Genomic DNA, 15471 nt, shown 5'->3' on the forward strand with positions numbered 1-15471 from the left:
TAGTCATTTTTAATTCATGTTTATTGTTTAATACATATAAATTGGCAGTATTTGATTCATTATCATTTTCTATAAATAAATTATAATTATATTATCTCATTACAATTCTTGATACTGACTAACGTTTTCTGTTCTGTTTAGATGTATGTATTTTTTAATGCATACGATTTTGAAGATGCTAAAAAGTACTTTAATAATATTATAAAAATTTAAAATGTGTAATCATAAGATCTTAACATGTTAAATATAATCTTAAAAAAGAAATCTCATCATTATCAAAATAGTTTAAAATAATTATTCTAAGTTCAAACAACAGTACCATTCTATTTAAATAAATAAATAATAATAATAATAAAACAATTTTAAAAATGAAGCAAACACTTAAAAATATTTAAAACGTTTAAGTAACATTTTTGATAATTGCAGATACAAATAAAAAGATCGAAACTTTGGGAACAGACACTTATTTAAATGTCACAGTTACAGAATCCACCACAACTCATAGTTGAAAAAACGGGTATGAATATTTCCACACACTAAGAAATAGTGCTCACTTGAACTGCGGAAAGAGAGAATCCATGGGTAACCCAGCTACTTCGATAGAAATCTAATGTTACAGTTGAATCGCAAAAACGAAAGAATGATGTGAGGGACCAAATTCTGTTTGGCTGCCTGTGACGATGAAAAACAAATGTTTGAGTCGCCTTTAAATTTCATACGACAGTCAAACAAGTTTACATGCTTTCAATCCTGCTTCATCAGGCAAATGTTAAAACTCCCCAAGGTTTTTTATTATAAGTACCAGAGAAAATCGTTATCTAGTTATCTACTTTTTACGATCTAGTTATGGTACTTTTTACAATCATTAGTTGGCCTCGAACGACAATGTAGTAGCGTCTTTTAATGAACACATGATTCTTTATCTCTCCCTAAAGTTCGGAAAAAATATTTAAGTTCTTCAGAGAGGTCACCAAAGGTCCTAAAATTAAATTTTAAAAGAGCTGAACCTATTATATTTTTCTGTAAATGCCGGCAAAACTATAGTAGGAACCACAGTTTCTTTCAACTCTTAATTTCAACTTCGAATTTCTTTTCAACTCTATTACTTGTTTTCCCAGTATTCAAATCATAAGAATTTATTGATGTTTGATTTCTTACTTCCATTTTGTCAAGACAATTTTCACAATTATTCAAATCTTTATCGATGGTAGACAGTTCAGTTTTTTTGGTGCCCTATAGTGAGTAATACTCACTTCGCATTTCATCCACCCTTTTTTTTCCGTGTTTCAACAGTTTTTAGTTTCTCTTTCAGTTCAACTAACCCGATGTCCGACGAAACAGTTTCAGGAATTTCACTAATCGAGTAATTTTTCCTTTTACAGTAACATTATCTTTATCGATTGCATCCATAGTCCTAATTCCAGGCTCCATGAACAACGAATCCAAACAATATATATTTTAATCTTTTTAAAGTAATATGTAGTTTAATATTCTAATGACTGACCAGCAGCCATCGCAGCGTTTTGAATTTATTATATGTAGTATTGCAATGATGCAATAGTAATTATTTAAAGTGTGAGTTTCGAAAAATTTGTTATCGCTGACTTCATTCAAGGGCAGTTAAAAACCATTTGGCATCAAAGATGGCGAAACCATTGGGACTTCCTGACACGAATGCGCTGAACTGGATTCAAACGATTTTTTTAATCAAATTTAGGTATTCAGTTAGTTTAACATTAGCGTTATGTTATTCCATGTTATGTACAGATTGTTCTCTATTATATATGACAAGGTAAAAGCCCGAAGTCTGGGGCTTTACCGGTTACTATATGTTGACCTTCTACCAAATTTTTACCGGTGAGGTAATCAAACCAATTCTTCACTTCGAAGGATAACACACATTTTCGGTCAACATATTCTCGACAATCTTGAATCAGTTGATGAAAAATTTTATCCTTCAGAAGATAATTTTACCAGCGAAAGCATGATTTAATAGTTTCAGTTGGTGGAAAATTCCTGCCATCTTGATCTTACATTTCAAGATTCCCTATACAATTCTACACAAAATTCTTCCGTAAATATTAGTCCTATCGCTTTGAAATTCGAATTTTCAAAAAGTGCCATTTTATTCTCAAAAGCGTAGCTATATACTGCCAAGATTATCACCAAAGCTGTCGCCAAACCGAGTTTTCCATGAGAAATACTTAAGGCGATATTTACTCTTTAACTAACGTTAGAATGACGGAATTTTCTCGCAAATTTTCTAATTAAACTCTTTATTTAGAGTAAGTCATAGATACGTAGCCTCATATCAAAAGAATATTCACAAAATTATACACATATTTACAATTTGGTAACAGTATATTGGTTCAGTTTCTGAATTCTCAGTCCCATTAACTCAATCGAATTCACCAAATTCGAATAAATGAATAGAACAATAGCTAAGGTTTTCATGAACAATGATATAACGTCCCCATTGCGTTTGTTTTTCTATTTAATTTTACACTTAGAGCTATTAATTTCACGATAAGTTTCACAAACTCTAAATATTAGTATGAGCCATAACTATTCGAATTTAAAAGTATATCCAAAACATTGTCCAAATATGTTGTTTCTCTACCCTTTCTGCCTACAAAAAACATATTAATAAAAAGATATCAACATCAATTTTTAGACACGCCTGACTAATATTACACGGGTGTTGAAATACAGAAAACGTTGCTTCCTCCTTTTATCCTCGAAGGTGATAAACTAATGATAGATATAAAGGAAGAAGGGGGTTAGATAATATATATATATAAGTTCAAACGAAAAGAAAGTGTGTCAGCATTTCAAAGCTATTCAGAGAGGAGCTGCACCTAGGTAAGAATAGTAAGATTGTTGTTGTGTTCATGTATCTAATGTATTTCACTTCATATTTTAGTATTATTCATTTTTATAACTTCTGATAAATATTAGAATATATTTTTAGAGTTTGTGTGTCGCGGAATTAAGAACTTGCAACTTGAAAAAAATGTATCTCTATCTGTTAAACTAAATGAAAACTAAAAAATGACGCTACATGATTGTATATCAAAAGCAGGTTCGCGAAACATTAAATTACATTTGCTGAATATTGCATAAAATAAAGACCCTTTTTCATACGGCGTTTGAATTTGTTGTAGCACAAAATGTATCTAAAATATCAATGAGCGATGAGAAAATATTATTTTTTAGCCAGACGAAAACTGCTTTGAGTTTTACTTAAAAACACGAGGCTAAAAGAAAGCAATTTAAAGAATTATATACATTTTTTCCTAGAAACCTTTTCTTAGTAGATGTAGGATCACTTGCGATTTCATTCTAGAACCTGCATTGAGCAACCGACTCGATTTTGAATTTACGACAATCAACTCCGCATCATTTTGGCAATTTTGAATCCACCCTAGAACGCTAGAAAACCTTCTAGATCAAGAATTTGGGCAGCCTAGTCTTCGTGGAGAACTTTTTGAAGAAACTTATCCACATTTGCGTTACATGGGGGGAATTACGAGATCCTCTAACAGTTAGCTAGACTGCAAACGAATGATACCATGACCTCGAGTACATTTTATATCAGCACTGCGGTGGGTGTGAGTTGGGGGGAAAAGTCGTATCGATCAGCCATCACAAGAATTCGATCCTGGGCCAATTGCAATCTTAATAGTCTTAATGTTAATCTCACTTTTTCGCCAAATCTCGGGAATTATTCAAACGAATTAAAATAATTTTTGAACACAATCAACGAATCAATTTATCCAAATATAATTCCATGGGAAAGATAATTTACAGTGGAAAAGATAATTTTTTTTCAATAATTAGTTTAATATTATTTTTTTTTAATAATAATTCGAAAAAATTTTAAATTGCAACTTATAATTTTTGTACATCGTTTTAAACTATGCAGTTTTAAGTAATAAAATAAAAAAAATTAAAATGCAATGGCTCAATTATGTCTTTAAAATATCAAAAAGGTCGTATATTTAAAATCTGGTGTCCTGTAATCTATTCGACCGATTTTCATGCAAATATTTTATTTTGACATTACATAGTTTACAATGATTTTATATACTGAACAAGTGAAAATTTTCCGACTTATTATTAAATAAAATAATCAATAAATATTAAAAATTGTTTTTTACATTAAATTATCATTGAATTAACAAGTTTTATCAATGTGTACAAAAGTTTTTGTTTCATTAACGCAAAAATAAAAATTAACTTTAAGGGGCCCGATTTTTCGACTGATTTCCGGGCATATTTCTCAGGACTAGGGTAAACCGCAAAATCTAGTGATAAAAAAAAATCTGTCAAAAGAAAAAAAAAAAAACTTCAAGAAAAACACGTTTTTTTGGTCCTTAATATAACTAATTGTTAGTACTAATTATTAGCATATTTAAAATCAACTATTATGAAAATTCGCTCATTAGAAGATATTTAATCAGAATTATATTTTTTTATCAACTTATCTTTAAAGTTTTAAAGAAAACATTTCAAACTGAGAGAAATAAACTACTTTTGTTTAACCTAAAATTATTTGCTCAAAGTTTAAAATACTAGTTCAAGTATTTGAAATTATAAAAATTTCAATTAATGACCATATCTGGTTTGGGCATAAATTGTAAAAGCCGATTTATAAATATTGTGCAGAAGTATTCGTACCTTTATTACGTTTCTTGGTATTTTTTTCAAGCAAATTCATTAAAAATGGGAGATTAAATTATGAAAGAAATAATTTTAAACTCTTCTAGAGCGCTATAAACATGTTTATCTACTTAACTATTAACAGAGTAGTCAGAGACAAAAGGTAAAGGATTTTTGAATTAAAACAGAAATTAAATTATTAGCTAAATAAAAAATACTAATATAGCAACGTCACATAAAGTATGATAATAGGGAGATTTCGCAAATTTACGTTATCTACCGTACTCTCCGGTACGTAAATTTTCAAGTGCGCATGCGTCAATTCTGTTCAGATGCGCATACACCAGTGGAAAAAATATCAAACTTACGTAAGTGAAAATATGAGATTTTGCAAAAATCAGTAAGTTAAAAACGCTATCGTAGTAGAATATTATTTTAACTTGACTACAAAAACAATATAAACATTTACAATACATGTAAACTATTTCTTTAAATCTGTGGCAAATGATTCAAGATGCCTTGCTCTACCTAAAACTGCGGATTTGTGAACAGAAAAATTAGGTAGATCATATATTTTGATGAATTCGGCGATAAAGAATGCAGCTTATTATTATTAATAATAATAATAAAATATTATTGAGCATCTATTAATTATTTAATTTTTTTAACTAAATTGTATAGTTAAAATATAATTTGTAATTTTGAAATGGCGAAAATATATCGAGTTTCCAATGAAACTAGTGCAATTAGACAAATATAATATTAAACAGAAATTAATGAAATTATTTTTTTATTGAATGAATTTTTCTTATTGAATATTGTATGATCACGCGATTCATTTCTAAATTTCATCAATACATTTCTTCAAATTCGTATTCCATGTTTTTAGTTCAAAGGCAGGGTTAAACGGAAAACAATATCTAACAGCTATAAACAGCGTGCTTGCAGCTTTGTCTTCGTAGCGTGAATCACGCTAACGTAACGTAAAGATACGTAAGCATCTGAAACAAACGCAAGCATGCGCAGTTTGCTTCAATCTTGCGTACGGGAGAGTACGGAAGCTATCGCAAATGTACGAAATCTCATTTTTATTATAATTAATACTTTCCTGAAATTCAGTGGAAATTTTAAATACGTTGAAGCTGTAACATTTCAAGTATCGGCTCTGCAGCTCCGATTAGAGCACTACGAAATAATACTCTAAACTAAAATATTAACAAGCATCATAGGCGTCAATAATATATAAAAACTATTTTATGGTTCCCTAAAAGGAGTCTCTTCATTAGCTTTGAATATAGATTGGCAGCTTTTGAGGCTTTTTCTTTATTCCGTAGAAATAAGTTTTAAAAGCTTAACTAAGAACAAAATAAACTCGTGGTTTCAGATAACTTTAGAAACACTATTTTGGTGACGTCACTGATTCACGTTGATCATGGAGTTTGTAAAAAAGAATTCTTGCACTTAACTCCTAAACAGTTAAATTTATTAGGATACCTAATGCTGAACTAATGCAAAAAAAAGCATTTTTTTAAAAGTCTTTCCAGAACAAACTATTTAAAATTGAACAATTTTTAAGACCAGGGTCTAAAATTGCTGCTTGTAGTCAATCTCCAATTTTCTAGCACAAATTGTTCTAGATTTATAACAGATACGACATAGCTTTTCGATACCGCGGTCAAATAAAACTACCGAATAAGCACAAAAGAGAAAGCTAAAATAAAATCAGTATTTTCTTGTTCATTGCTACGTAATCCAAAATCTCTCTCTAATAAAAAAAAAAAATAGTAAGCAACGGGTGTTCAACTGTACTTCACATTTTTGTTTTTTTGAAGAAACATTATAAGACTTTGAAAATTGAAATGACAAAACTATGTAGAAAATTGTCCAAGGAGTACAACAGCATGTAAAAAAAATTGTTATTCGATTATTAGCTCAAGAATTATCAACTGTTAATCTTGCAGTAAAAAAATACCAGGTGAGGTGATCTACAGCCTGCAGCAACAGAGTTGAAATTTGACGCGTTGAAAGTCTATTTTCCTTCATGTGCTTCACAAATTTTTTTTTCTAGATTCTAATTGTTGCGAATTTTAATTAATTTCTTAGCTACTTTATTTCACTTTCTTTTGCTTTAATTAATGGCGGTTTTTCCATTGTTGCAGAAAATTTTATTTCTCCTTTCTCATCTTTATTTTAAAAGTTCGCGCTTCATTTGATGTCAAAGGTAGAAAAAATTACTAAATAAAATTTTAAAAAAAATGAGAAACAGATTAGATATTGCCTAAAAATCATAATATGTTTTTTTTTTTTTTGTTTTGTTTTTTTAATTAAAGAGAGATAAAATTAAAAAACCCGCTTGCAATTTGTACTCTTACACGAAAAAAAGTTACATATTGTTAACAAGTTACATATTGTCTCACTTTCTATGTTGCTAAGTAAATTTTTTTTACACGTATATAAACATTTAAAGTATCGAAAAGTGATAAAAACATAAGAAAGAAAACTGTCCCCACTCAGAAATCGGTTTAGGAGAAGGGTGTGAAAACTAGAATCATATTGGGTTATTTTATAAAAGAATCTCCCTGAATGAAGTGAGGATTCGACTTTTTTTACATCGCAGTGTAATCTAGCTTAATAGTACCTATAGCTCTCTAAGCAGACTTTTCCTTTATTTCAAACAGACAATTCATGTTACGTTTCATTTACCGTAGGATCCAATTCAGTAGGATCATGATTTTTTAATAATGATTTTTTTTAGATCTAAATATAGCCGGAATGTCAGAGAAACCAGCTATGGCGCACATGATTTCCGAAAAATACGACGCTGTTCAACACTTCCTGTTCAGCTCAGGTAAGTCATTATTCTCTCAACCCGAAGTATTTCCTTTTAAACAGCTTCTGATTGCGTCAGAAATCATTATTATTACTATTAGACAGAACGCATTAGGTTGGATAAAACAATCTTTTGTTTTTAATTTCAGCTAGGTTCAAAAATTTCTAAATGAATTCGAATAAAGGATTAATTTGTTTATTAATTAATATTCATCAAATAGAATTTTTCGATTTCTTTTAAAATACCTTTTTATTTAATAAATCATAAGTGATAATACAAAGTAGTATTCCCACTCTACATAATATTTCAAAAATACATTAATAGGAAAGGGGGAAATTTGGCATTGTATACGCAAAAAGACAAAGAGTGAAATATATTTATTTCATATTGCATGTTCAAAATACTTTTTTGTTGCAACACGTTGTAATGTTTATTTTCTTTTACTTCACAAGAAAGGTTGCGATTATCTTCTTACCCAGGAAATAAAGGTGTATGGACCATTGCTCAGTAAACAATTGCTCGGTATTTCTTACACAGATGCTTTTTAGGCCATTGATCGGTATTTCCTATAGAGTTGCTTATCAAGAAAAGGGCTATTGGCGATATGAATGACCCCTTCATTTCTTAACTGATATTTTTTCCCTAGAGGATTAAGGTTCATAACTTAGTATTCCATAAACTGATGTTTTTTCCTAGTCGACTGTTACTTATATCCCAATAAGTCATTGATTAAGTATTATTCATGACCTATTAAGTCACAATATGGGATAATTACTATAATGTCTTATGTTGCAAAGACGCTTGTTCACATGAAAGTCACGCCCTATTACATTATTCTTAACACTAGAAAGACTGAAAATTACTATTTACCTATATTGCCACTGCCGAAATGACTGGATTGTAAAAGAATAAATAATGTGTAAAGAAATTTGTTTTAAATTAATTTTTAATATTTTTTTATATTATTTACAGTTATATAACGAGTTATTAGTAAATATTAACACTAAAAAAAATTATATGTTGTACAAAATTCTAAGAAATTGTGTCATTATATACATCATTGTTTCACTAATTGAAATTAAAAGCAGTCAAAAGGGTTTTCTTAGGCAATCTAGAGTTAATTACCCATCGTTTACCTAAAACGATTATCCTGATTAGTCAGAATTACAGCCAAATTGGGCCATTATTATGTAGAGGAACTGCTTGAAGTTTGCATTATATACACCAGCGGTTTTCAAAAGAACCTAACAGAACCCAAAGGTTCCGTGGAAAGGTTCACCGAAAGTTGGAATTTTTTTTTTTGGAACCAGCTATGATTTTTGAAACTTGTAATTATATTAATATTGAATCTAATATCCATTATTGTTTTAGTATTTCAGTTTGTTTTAATAATTTTAGTAAAATGCAAATAAATACAAAAACATCTAATTGCATGTATATGTCACCTTGAATGACCGAAATCGAGAGAATGTCGATTTTCACCTGTGAATGTCAATAATCACGTAATCGCTTTAGTGAGTACCCAAAATATTTGTTATATTTAATATTATTTCATTCGTTGATATTATTCTATTTATTCGGTAGGGAATAGATTACGAGGGACACATCAGTGTTAGGAGTACCGGTTACATGCATACGGGACACTTGACCTTAAAAAATTGATGTAGGGCATACCGGGCACTTAACTAGACCTTTTTACATTTTGCCAAAGCTACTATGTGATTGGCAACATTCACCGATGCCACACATTTCCGCCATTCACAGCAATATTGGAGAAAGTTTGTGACGATAGGCGGTCCTTTAAGCCCGAAATAAAAATATTTTAAGTGGTAACTCATCAAAGCAATTTAGAGTTTTCCTAATTTCGGAACCACTTCAATTTAGATAATGTTTATCTAGTACGTATCAGACTTCTATAAATTTCATAATCTCTTTAGTGATAAAGATAACTCCCTTAGTAACAAAAAATATGTTTTATAGTATTAAGTGTGATTGAATATTGTACTCATAGACTTATGATTGTACTTTTGAGAGCTGCGCCTATTGAAAATCGGCATAAATGCATGTATAATTGAATGATAAAAGACATGTATTAATGAATGAACACTATTAAATGAAATGACCAAATTTATTAATAGAGATACATCTTTCCATGTTTGCCCTTTTTCATCTCAGCTTTTTCCCTTATGCAGACTAGATTTCACTATACAACTAGACTGCGTACACCCGAACTGTCTGACATGAAACCTAGTTTTAAAATAAAACAATGTCATAAAACAGTTTCTAGTTAATTTATATGTTCATTCATAATGTGGGTTCCGTTCATAGGCAGAGTTTGATCAAAGTGTGAAGCTAATTTGGCGAAATTGATAGTTTTTAAATATGTTTCATAGATAGATTGAAAAACAATATTGCTCTTTAAAAAGCTTTTCTAAAATGCTTATTTTTTGTTCCCTTAAAAACTTTTATCGAATTTTTATTTTAATTGCATTAAACATCAATGTACGTTAACTGCTTCATTTTATCTGCATGAAAGTGTTTAATACAGTGTTCAGAAAAACTACACTATTTTTGTAGTTTACTACAGCTACAATTGATTTGTTACAACTGTAGTTAACTATGACAACTTTTTTTAAATGTAGTGGCTACTTTGAAATCACTTCACTACTTTAAGGAAACAAACTTTTCTGGAATTTACACCGAATGATTTTGAATAAGAAATTGGTGATTAATTACCTATTTTTCGTAATGACTAGTTTAAATAGTGATTTTAAATACGCAATTTTCTGTTGAAGCTCAGTTGCAGGATCATTGACGGACCTGCGAAGTCTTTAGTGCAGATCAAATTCAATAAATTAGTTGTGTTAGAAGTGTTTTTTTTTTCTTTCTAAACTAAGATTAAAGCCAGGTAATACTGCTTTTTTGTATTGCCCCACTCACTTCACTACTTTTTTTTAAAAAAAAAAAAAAAAAAAAAGGTAGCTCACTACACTACAAATTAGGAAACAAAGTAGCGACTACAGAACTATTTGTAGTTCTCTACTTCCGACCACTGGTTTCATACTTTTTGATCAATAAAATGCAATTTCTTTCACTTTCCACTTCTTTCCTTTAGTTTCGTACAAAAACATATTAAAGGTTTCATTTCCTTTTTAACTGTTAGCATTTGGTGAGAAAGACAAAATACTTTGTGCTACGTATGAATAAAGTGAAAAACAATGTTAGTAAAGCACATATAAAGTAAGGGACATATTCAGTTCTGTTAAGCAAATAAGTGACTGATGAAGGTTCATTTCTGCTTCATTCATGTTGTTTTTCACTTTATTCAATAAATGAATGTGTTTTTCAGAGGCTGACTACGCGGATCGTATAGGCCGTATACATTATCCTCTCGCCATTATCTCCGCCTATCTACTCATCGTAAAAGTATTGGGTCCACTCATTATGAAACCATTAAAGCCATTCAAATTAAATGGATTATTAATTGCATTTAATGTCACCATTGTTTTGTGGAATGCGTACCTCAGTTTTAGCGTAAGTATCTTCCGATTAAATTAAAATTGTTTATCCTCTTGTATTTCTCAACTATATGTAAAGAGTGAAAATAATGAATGTTCTCGTAAGTATTGACCTTGATTAATATTCTCTGTTTGTCAGAGAGAAAACACGCATCAATCTTTGACAAAGGTGGGTTTGATCCTCGGTTTTCCACTCTTAAAATAAATAGACTTGTCCAATAGCAGAGGGGAATGTTTCCCCTATTGGTGACGTAAATAAAATATACCTACCTATCAATATTTTAAAAGTTATCATGAAGCAAACTCCTTTCCATGCTCAGAAATTCAAAATATTTATGCTTTTAAATGGAAATTACTAGCGTTTAAATATCCAAAAATAAGTAATGTATTCATAAATTTAAAATTAAATTTTATTTTCAATCTCTATTAGAAAATCCATTCAATTTGCAACAAGTAACATTCAATATGCGACATTTTTATACAATATCTATTTACAGTTCAGTAAAATTAGACTTTTTTCTACCGAAAAAAAAATAATACCCGAGATTTCTTATGTTATTATAAATGCTCTTCTCTGTCGTCCCTTTTAGAGGGAAATGAAGCTGATTTGAGGAGTGATTGCCGCGAGGAATATTTTCCCACTGCAATCCCAAGACGAGGATCAGTCTAATAGTTTAGAAGTTATAAATATTTATGTGTTAAAAAATACAAATTTGTGCGTTAACCTATATGTGATATTTTAAACAGTGTTTTCAATGCATTTGTATACACGAGTCAGTAGAACAAAAGAATTTTGATGCATAAACAAAGCTTCTTTTAACGAGAACTGATCTATGCACTTTGTAGTGCTACCTGTACATGTAATATAAATTTTCCACATGCAATTTTTCACGCAATTATATGAGACCGATCCCGAGACAATGTTTTGTGTACTACAAAAAGTACGATGTTGAACCTGCTCCATTGTGAACCATTTTTTCTGGTTGAATCGAATGAGACAAAACGCCGCAAATCAAATGGGCCTGATATTTCAAAAACTGAAATGATAGAAGCTATCATTAATATAAAGCATTTTTTTAGAAAGAAACACCTCTTTCTATAATGACTCGACCATTAAACGAAGAAAATGTATAGAAACCCTAAATGTTATATTGAGAAACATTTTTAACTTTATACCATTATATTTTAAATTAAAATTTGAAACTCTATTTCAAAAAAGTTTTTTTTTTTTAAAAAAAGGTACTTTTCAAGGTGACAATGACTGCTAGATGCGTTAATCATTAAGTGCACAAAATAAAAAATTGAATACTTTGAATAACTTTTGATCTAATGATCGTAATTGCACGTTTCAATCAACGTTACCTTCTTTATTGATTCATTGTTTAAATATATTTTCACTTGATTTTGCAAATTATAAAATCCTTTTTAGGATGATATCCGGACGGAACTACAAAATGTTCAGAGAGAGGAAAGCAATCTATCGTGGGGTCCTTTGCCTTTATTAAAATAAATAATACGATTTCTGAAAGCTGTTATCTATTAATTTTTCATATGAATTGATAGGTAGAAATAAATGGTATTTTTATTAAAACTTTTGTAGCTGTTTGTATATAGTGTTTGTTCTAGTAGATTTGTATCAAATATTTAAAATAGGCTGTTAATGTGCTTAAAAGGGTTTCCTTCTTTTTAATTTTAGTTTTTCAGGCATCTGTACGATGTCGTAAAAGAAGGGAGGTTATGTTCAGTGAATGCGTCGACTGACGAATACTCCAATGTATGTATGCTTTTAATAATCTATTTAATTGAATTTAACCTTATCGCAACACCCATAAACAAGAAAAACGTCTCTGAGTTCATTCTCAACACGTTGGCGGGAGAATCTTGCCTTTTCAGTTAAGAAGTGGGAATGGACTGAGATTTCCGGATACCGTGAAAATGTGCTAATTTATTTTGAACTGTTGTTCCAACCAATAAAAATTAAATATATAGCATATCTGTGGTCACAATTTCTTTTTGTTTTAGAATAGATGAAAATTTATTCCTCCAATGATTAAGAAAATCTTAATTTGATAATGGTAACTCTATTAAATTCATGGATATATTTATTGTGGTATTGATATTATTGATTTCAAATCAGGTAATTAGTTGTGTTTCGGGTGTATAAAAAAGAAAAAAATGTGTGATCAATTGAACAATTATTAAAATACATTATGCTTTTTTTTCTTCTTTTTTTTGTAAACTATATTAACATTAGATTTTCAGACATTTTGCATCATGTTTAAAGCAATTTATAGTGCTTGTTTGTTTCATGTTTATAATAATTCGATTATAAATAAGACAGCAGGGATATTAGAAGTTTGTTACAAAATAAAGTATCATTTGTTGTCAAAATATTTTGAACGGGTCCACGTTTTTATTACAAAAAATAATTTTAAAATTTTTTCTTATAAATCAAATATCTAAAAAACTATTTTTAAAGCCCTTGAGGAGAAACAAAGACTACAAATCAAAAATGGATAACATTGGGAAAAAATGTAATACCCATCTAACTAATATTGATGCCTCAAACAGTTCCGTGAATTATAATAATAAACTCAAAAAATGATTTCAAAATTTAAATGAAGTTCAAAGTAGAATTAAATAAATATATCTGACATTGGTTCACAGCCTGGCTCAAGCATTTTCAGAAACACACTGGGAATTCTAAATGAAATGACGAGTGGAAATCTAAAAATTAATTCGTGGATCGGCGCTGAAATTATTTAACTATTGTTTGAATTGTAATTATTTCGTGGAAATAATAGAAATGTGTCATTATTTTATCCAACCAATTGGCTTCAGTGATTTTTAACAGAAGAATTTGTTCTTTAAAGCTCATATTTTACTGAAAAGATAGAGTCAGGACGAAAAACAAATTTAAGCAACAGATAATTTAGGGTTTGTCTTTGGGACTGATTGAAACGTGTTAACATGTTTTTTATACTAGTCAATTCATGTTTAATTAACTTTAGTGGTAGTTACGATAAAATACTCCCTACCAGAATTGGATAGAATTCGATCACATTCTAAGAGTTTGTCGTGAGAGCTGTTCACGATTGTTTACTCTTCTGTGTTGTCTACCAGTCGAGTGTATGCAGAATCCCGTATGAAATGAGATGCACGATGAGGTTGCCACGTCAACATCCTTCGAAGTAGGACAGCGGGTTGCCAATGTGGGGAAAAAATCTTTCGACTAAGTCAATCTATCAAAACTTACCTAAGATGGAATTTAACAAATAAACTAGTGAATTGAAGTTTAATAATCGTGTGGTAGTTACGCCACAACTCCTTTTGTTCTGAAAGAACCCAAAATTCCCATTGTCACTGCATCTAACATTAAATCCTCATTCAAAATAAAAATAAAGAACCAAAATGACAAAAATATCATCAGTATCAGCGTTTATAAGCTACTCAGTTAATCAAGATTATAATAATTATACGCGATAAAATCAAACTTTTTCCCTACCAAGTCAAAATTTCAACCAACAAGCACAAAACAGACCTAAATTTGATAAAAGGAAACGTGACAGTTTTAATGCAAGCAAACAACACACAAGTCATTTCGCCTCAGTAGTTATCTATAAATATTGTGATTAACAATGCTTATCATTGGGGCTAAAATTGTAACCAAATTTCTTTTTTGCTGAGAATCAATCCCAACGGGAAACAAGAAAGTGACCAACCACAAAATTGACACTTGATAGTGTGATGCCATAATAGGCATTCCATATTTCATACTTTTTTAAAATGCCTTTCATTTCTTTTAAATTATTCTTAATCGAATTTTAATTAAATTAAACCAATTATTTAATTTTTATTACATTTAAAAAAAACTAATAAATATTTTATTCTTTTCTTAGCAATCAATGTAACGTAACTTTTTTTTCAATACAAATGTAAAACTCATTAATTCACTGTCGTGACTAAATCAATAATCCAAAATCTATTTATAACTCTTTATTTCTTACCACAAAAATGTTTCAGGGTTATACTAATTCTCACAGAAATATGGCGATAGTCTAATTATTTTTAAATTTAATATTGATTAAAGAGATTTTTCTTAATTTTTGACTTTCGATAAATCTCCAAGCATGGATTTGAATGATTCTTTTCTTTCCTTTCTTTATTTCTAAGTATGGCTTTATTCTTTAAATAATAAATCTATTTTTCTCAAATGATTATATTTATTTTTATGGTATCCCTTCGTAACAAAATTCAGATGTATCTCATACGACCAAAAATTGGACTTAAATTCTACAAAGAAACTTCATCCACTATACAGCAAAGAATTTGGACTAAACTGCTATGAGAAATAGTATCCGGATGCATTTAAAATAAAAAGTAAAACATTAAAAACAACTCCATTTTGATTTTTAAATGTAGTACTTTAAATATAATCCCAATTAAAAGTTATAAAAGATT

General features: G+C 29.6%; 1 protein-coding gene across 2 annotated transcripts in view; it reads left to right on the plus strand.

Moving 5' to 3' along the window:
• Positions 1-2720: 2720 nt before the first annotated feature.
• The window catches only part of LOC107443298 (very long chain fatty acid elongase 4-like), a 43141-nt gene continuing 30390 nt past the window's right edge, over positions 2721-15471 (plus strand). Inside the window, exons 1-4 of one of the 2 annotated variants that reach the window (XM_021144805.3) lie at positions 2721-2862; positions 7418-7510; positions 10842-11026; positions 12707-12784. In XM_021144805.3, the coding sequence (XP_021000464.1) occupies positions 7435-7510; positions 10842-11026; positions 12707-12784 (339 nt within the window). In that variant the 5' untranslated portion in view covers positions 2721-2862; positions 7418-7434. The remainder of the gene's footprint in view (positions 2863-7417; positions 7511-10841; positions 11027-12706; positions 12785-15471) is intronic. The other variant, XM_043054798.2, reaches the window with a different exon arrangement.

The sequence above is a fragment of the Parasteatoda tepidariorum genome, chromosome 8, assembly GCF_043381705.1.
Source record: "Parasteatoda tepidariorum isolate YZ-2023 chromosome 8, CAS_Ptep_4.0, whole genome shotgun sequence".
Classification (NCBI taxonomy): Eukaryota; Metazoa; Arthropoda; class Arachnida; order Araneae; family Theridiidae; genus Parasteatoda; species Parasteatoda tepidariorum.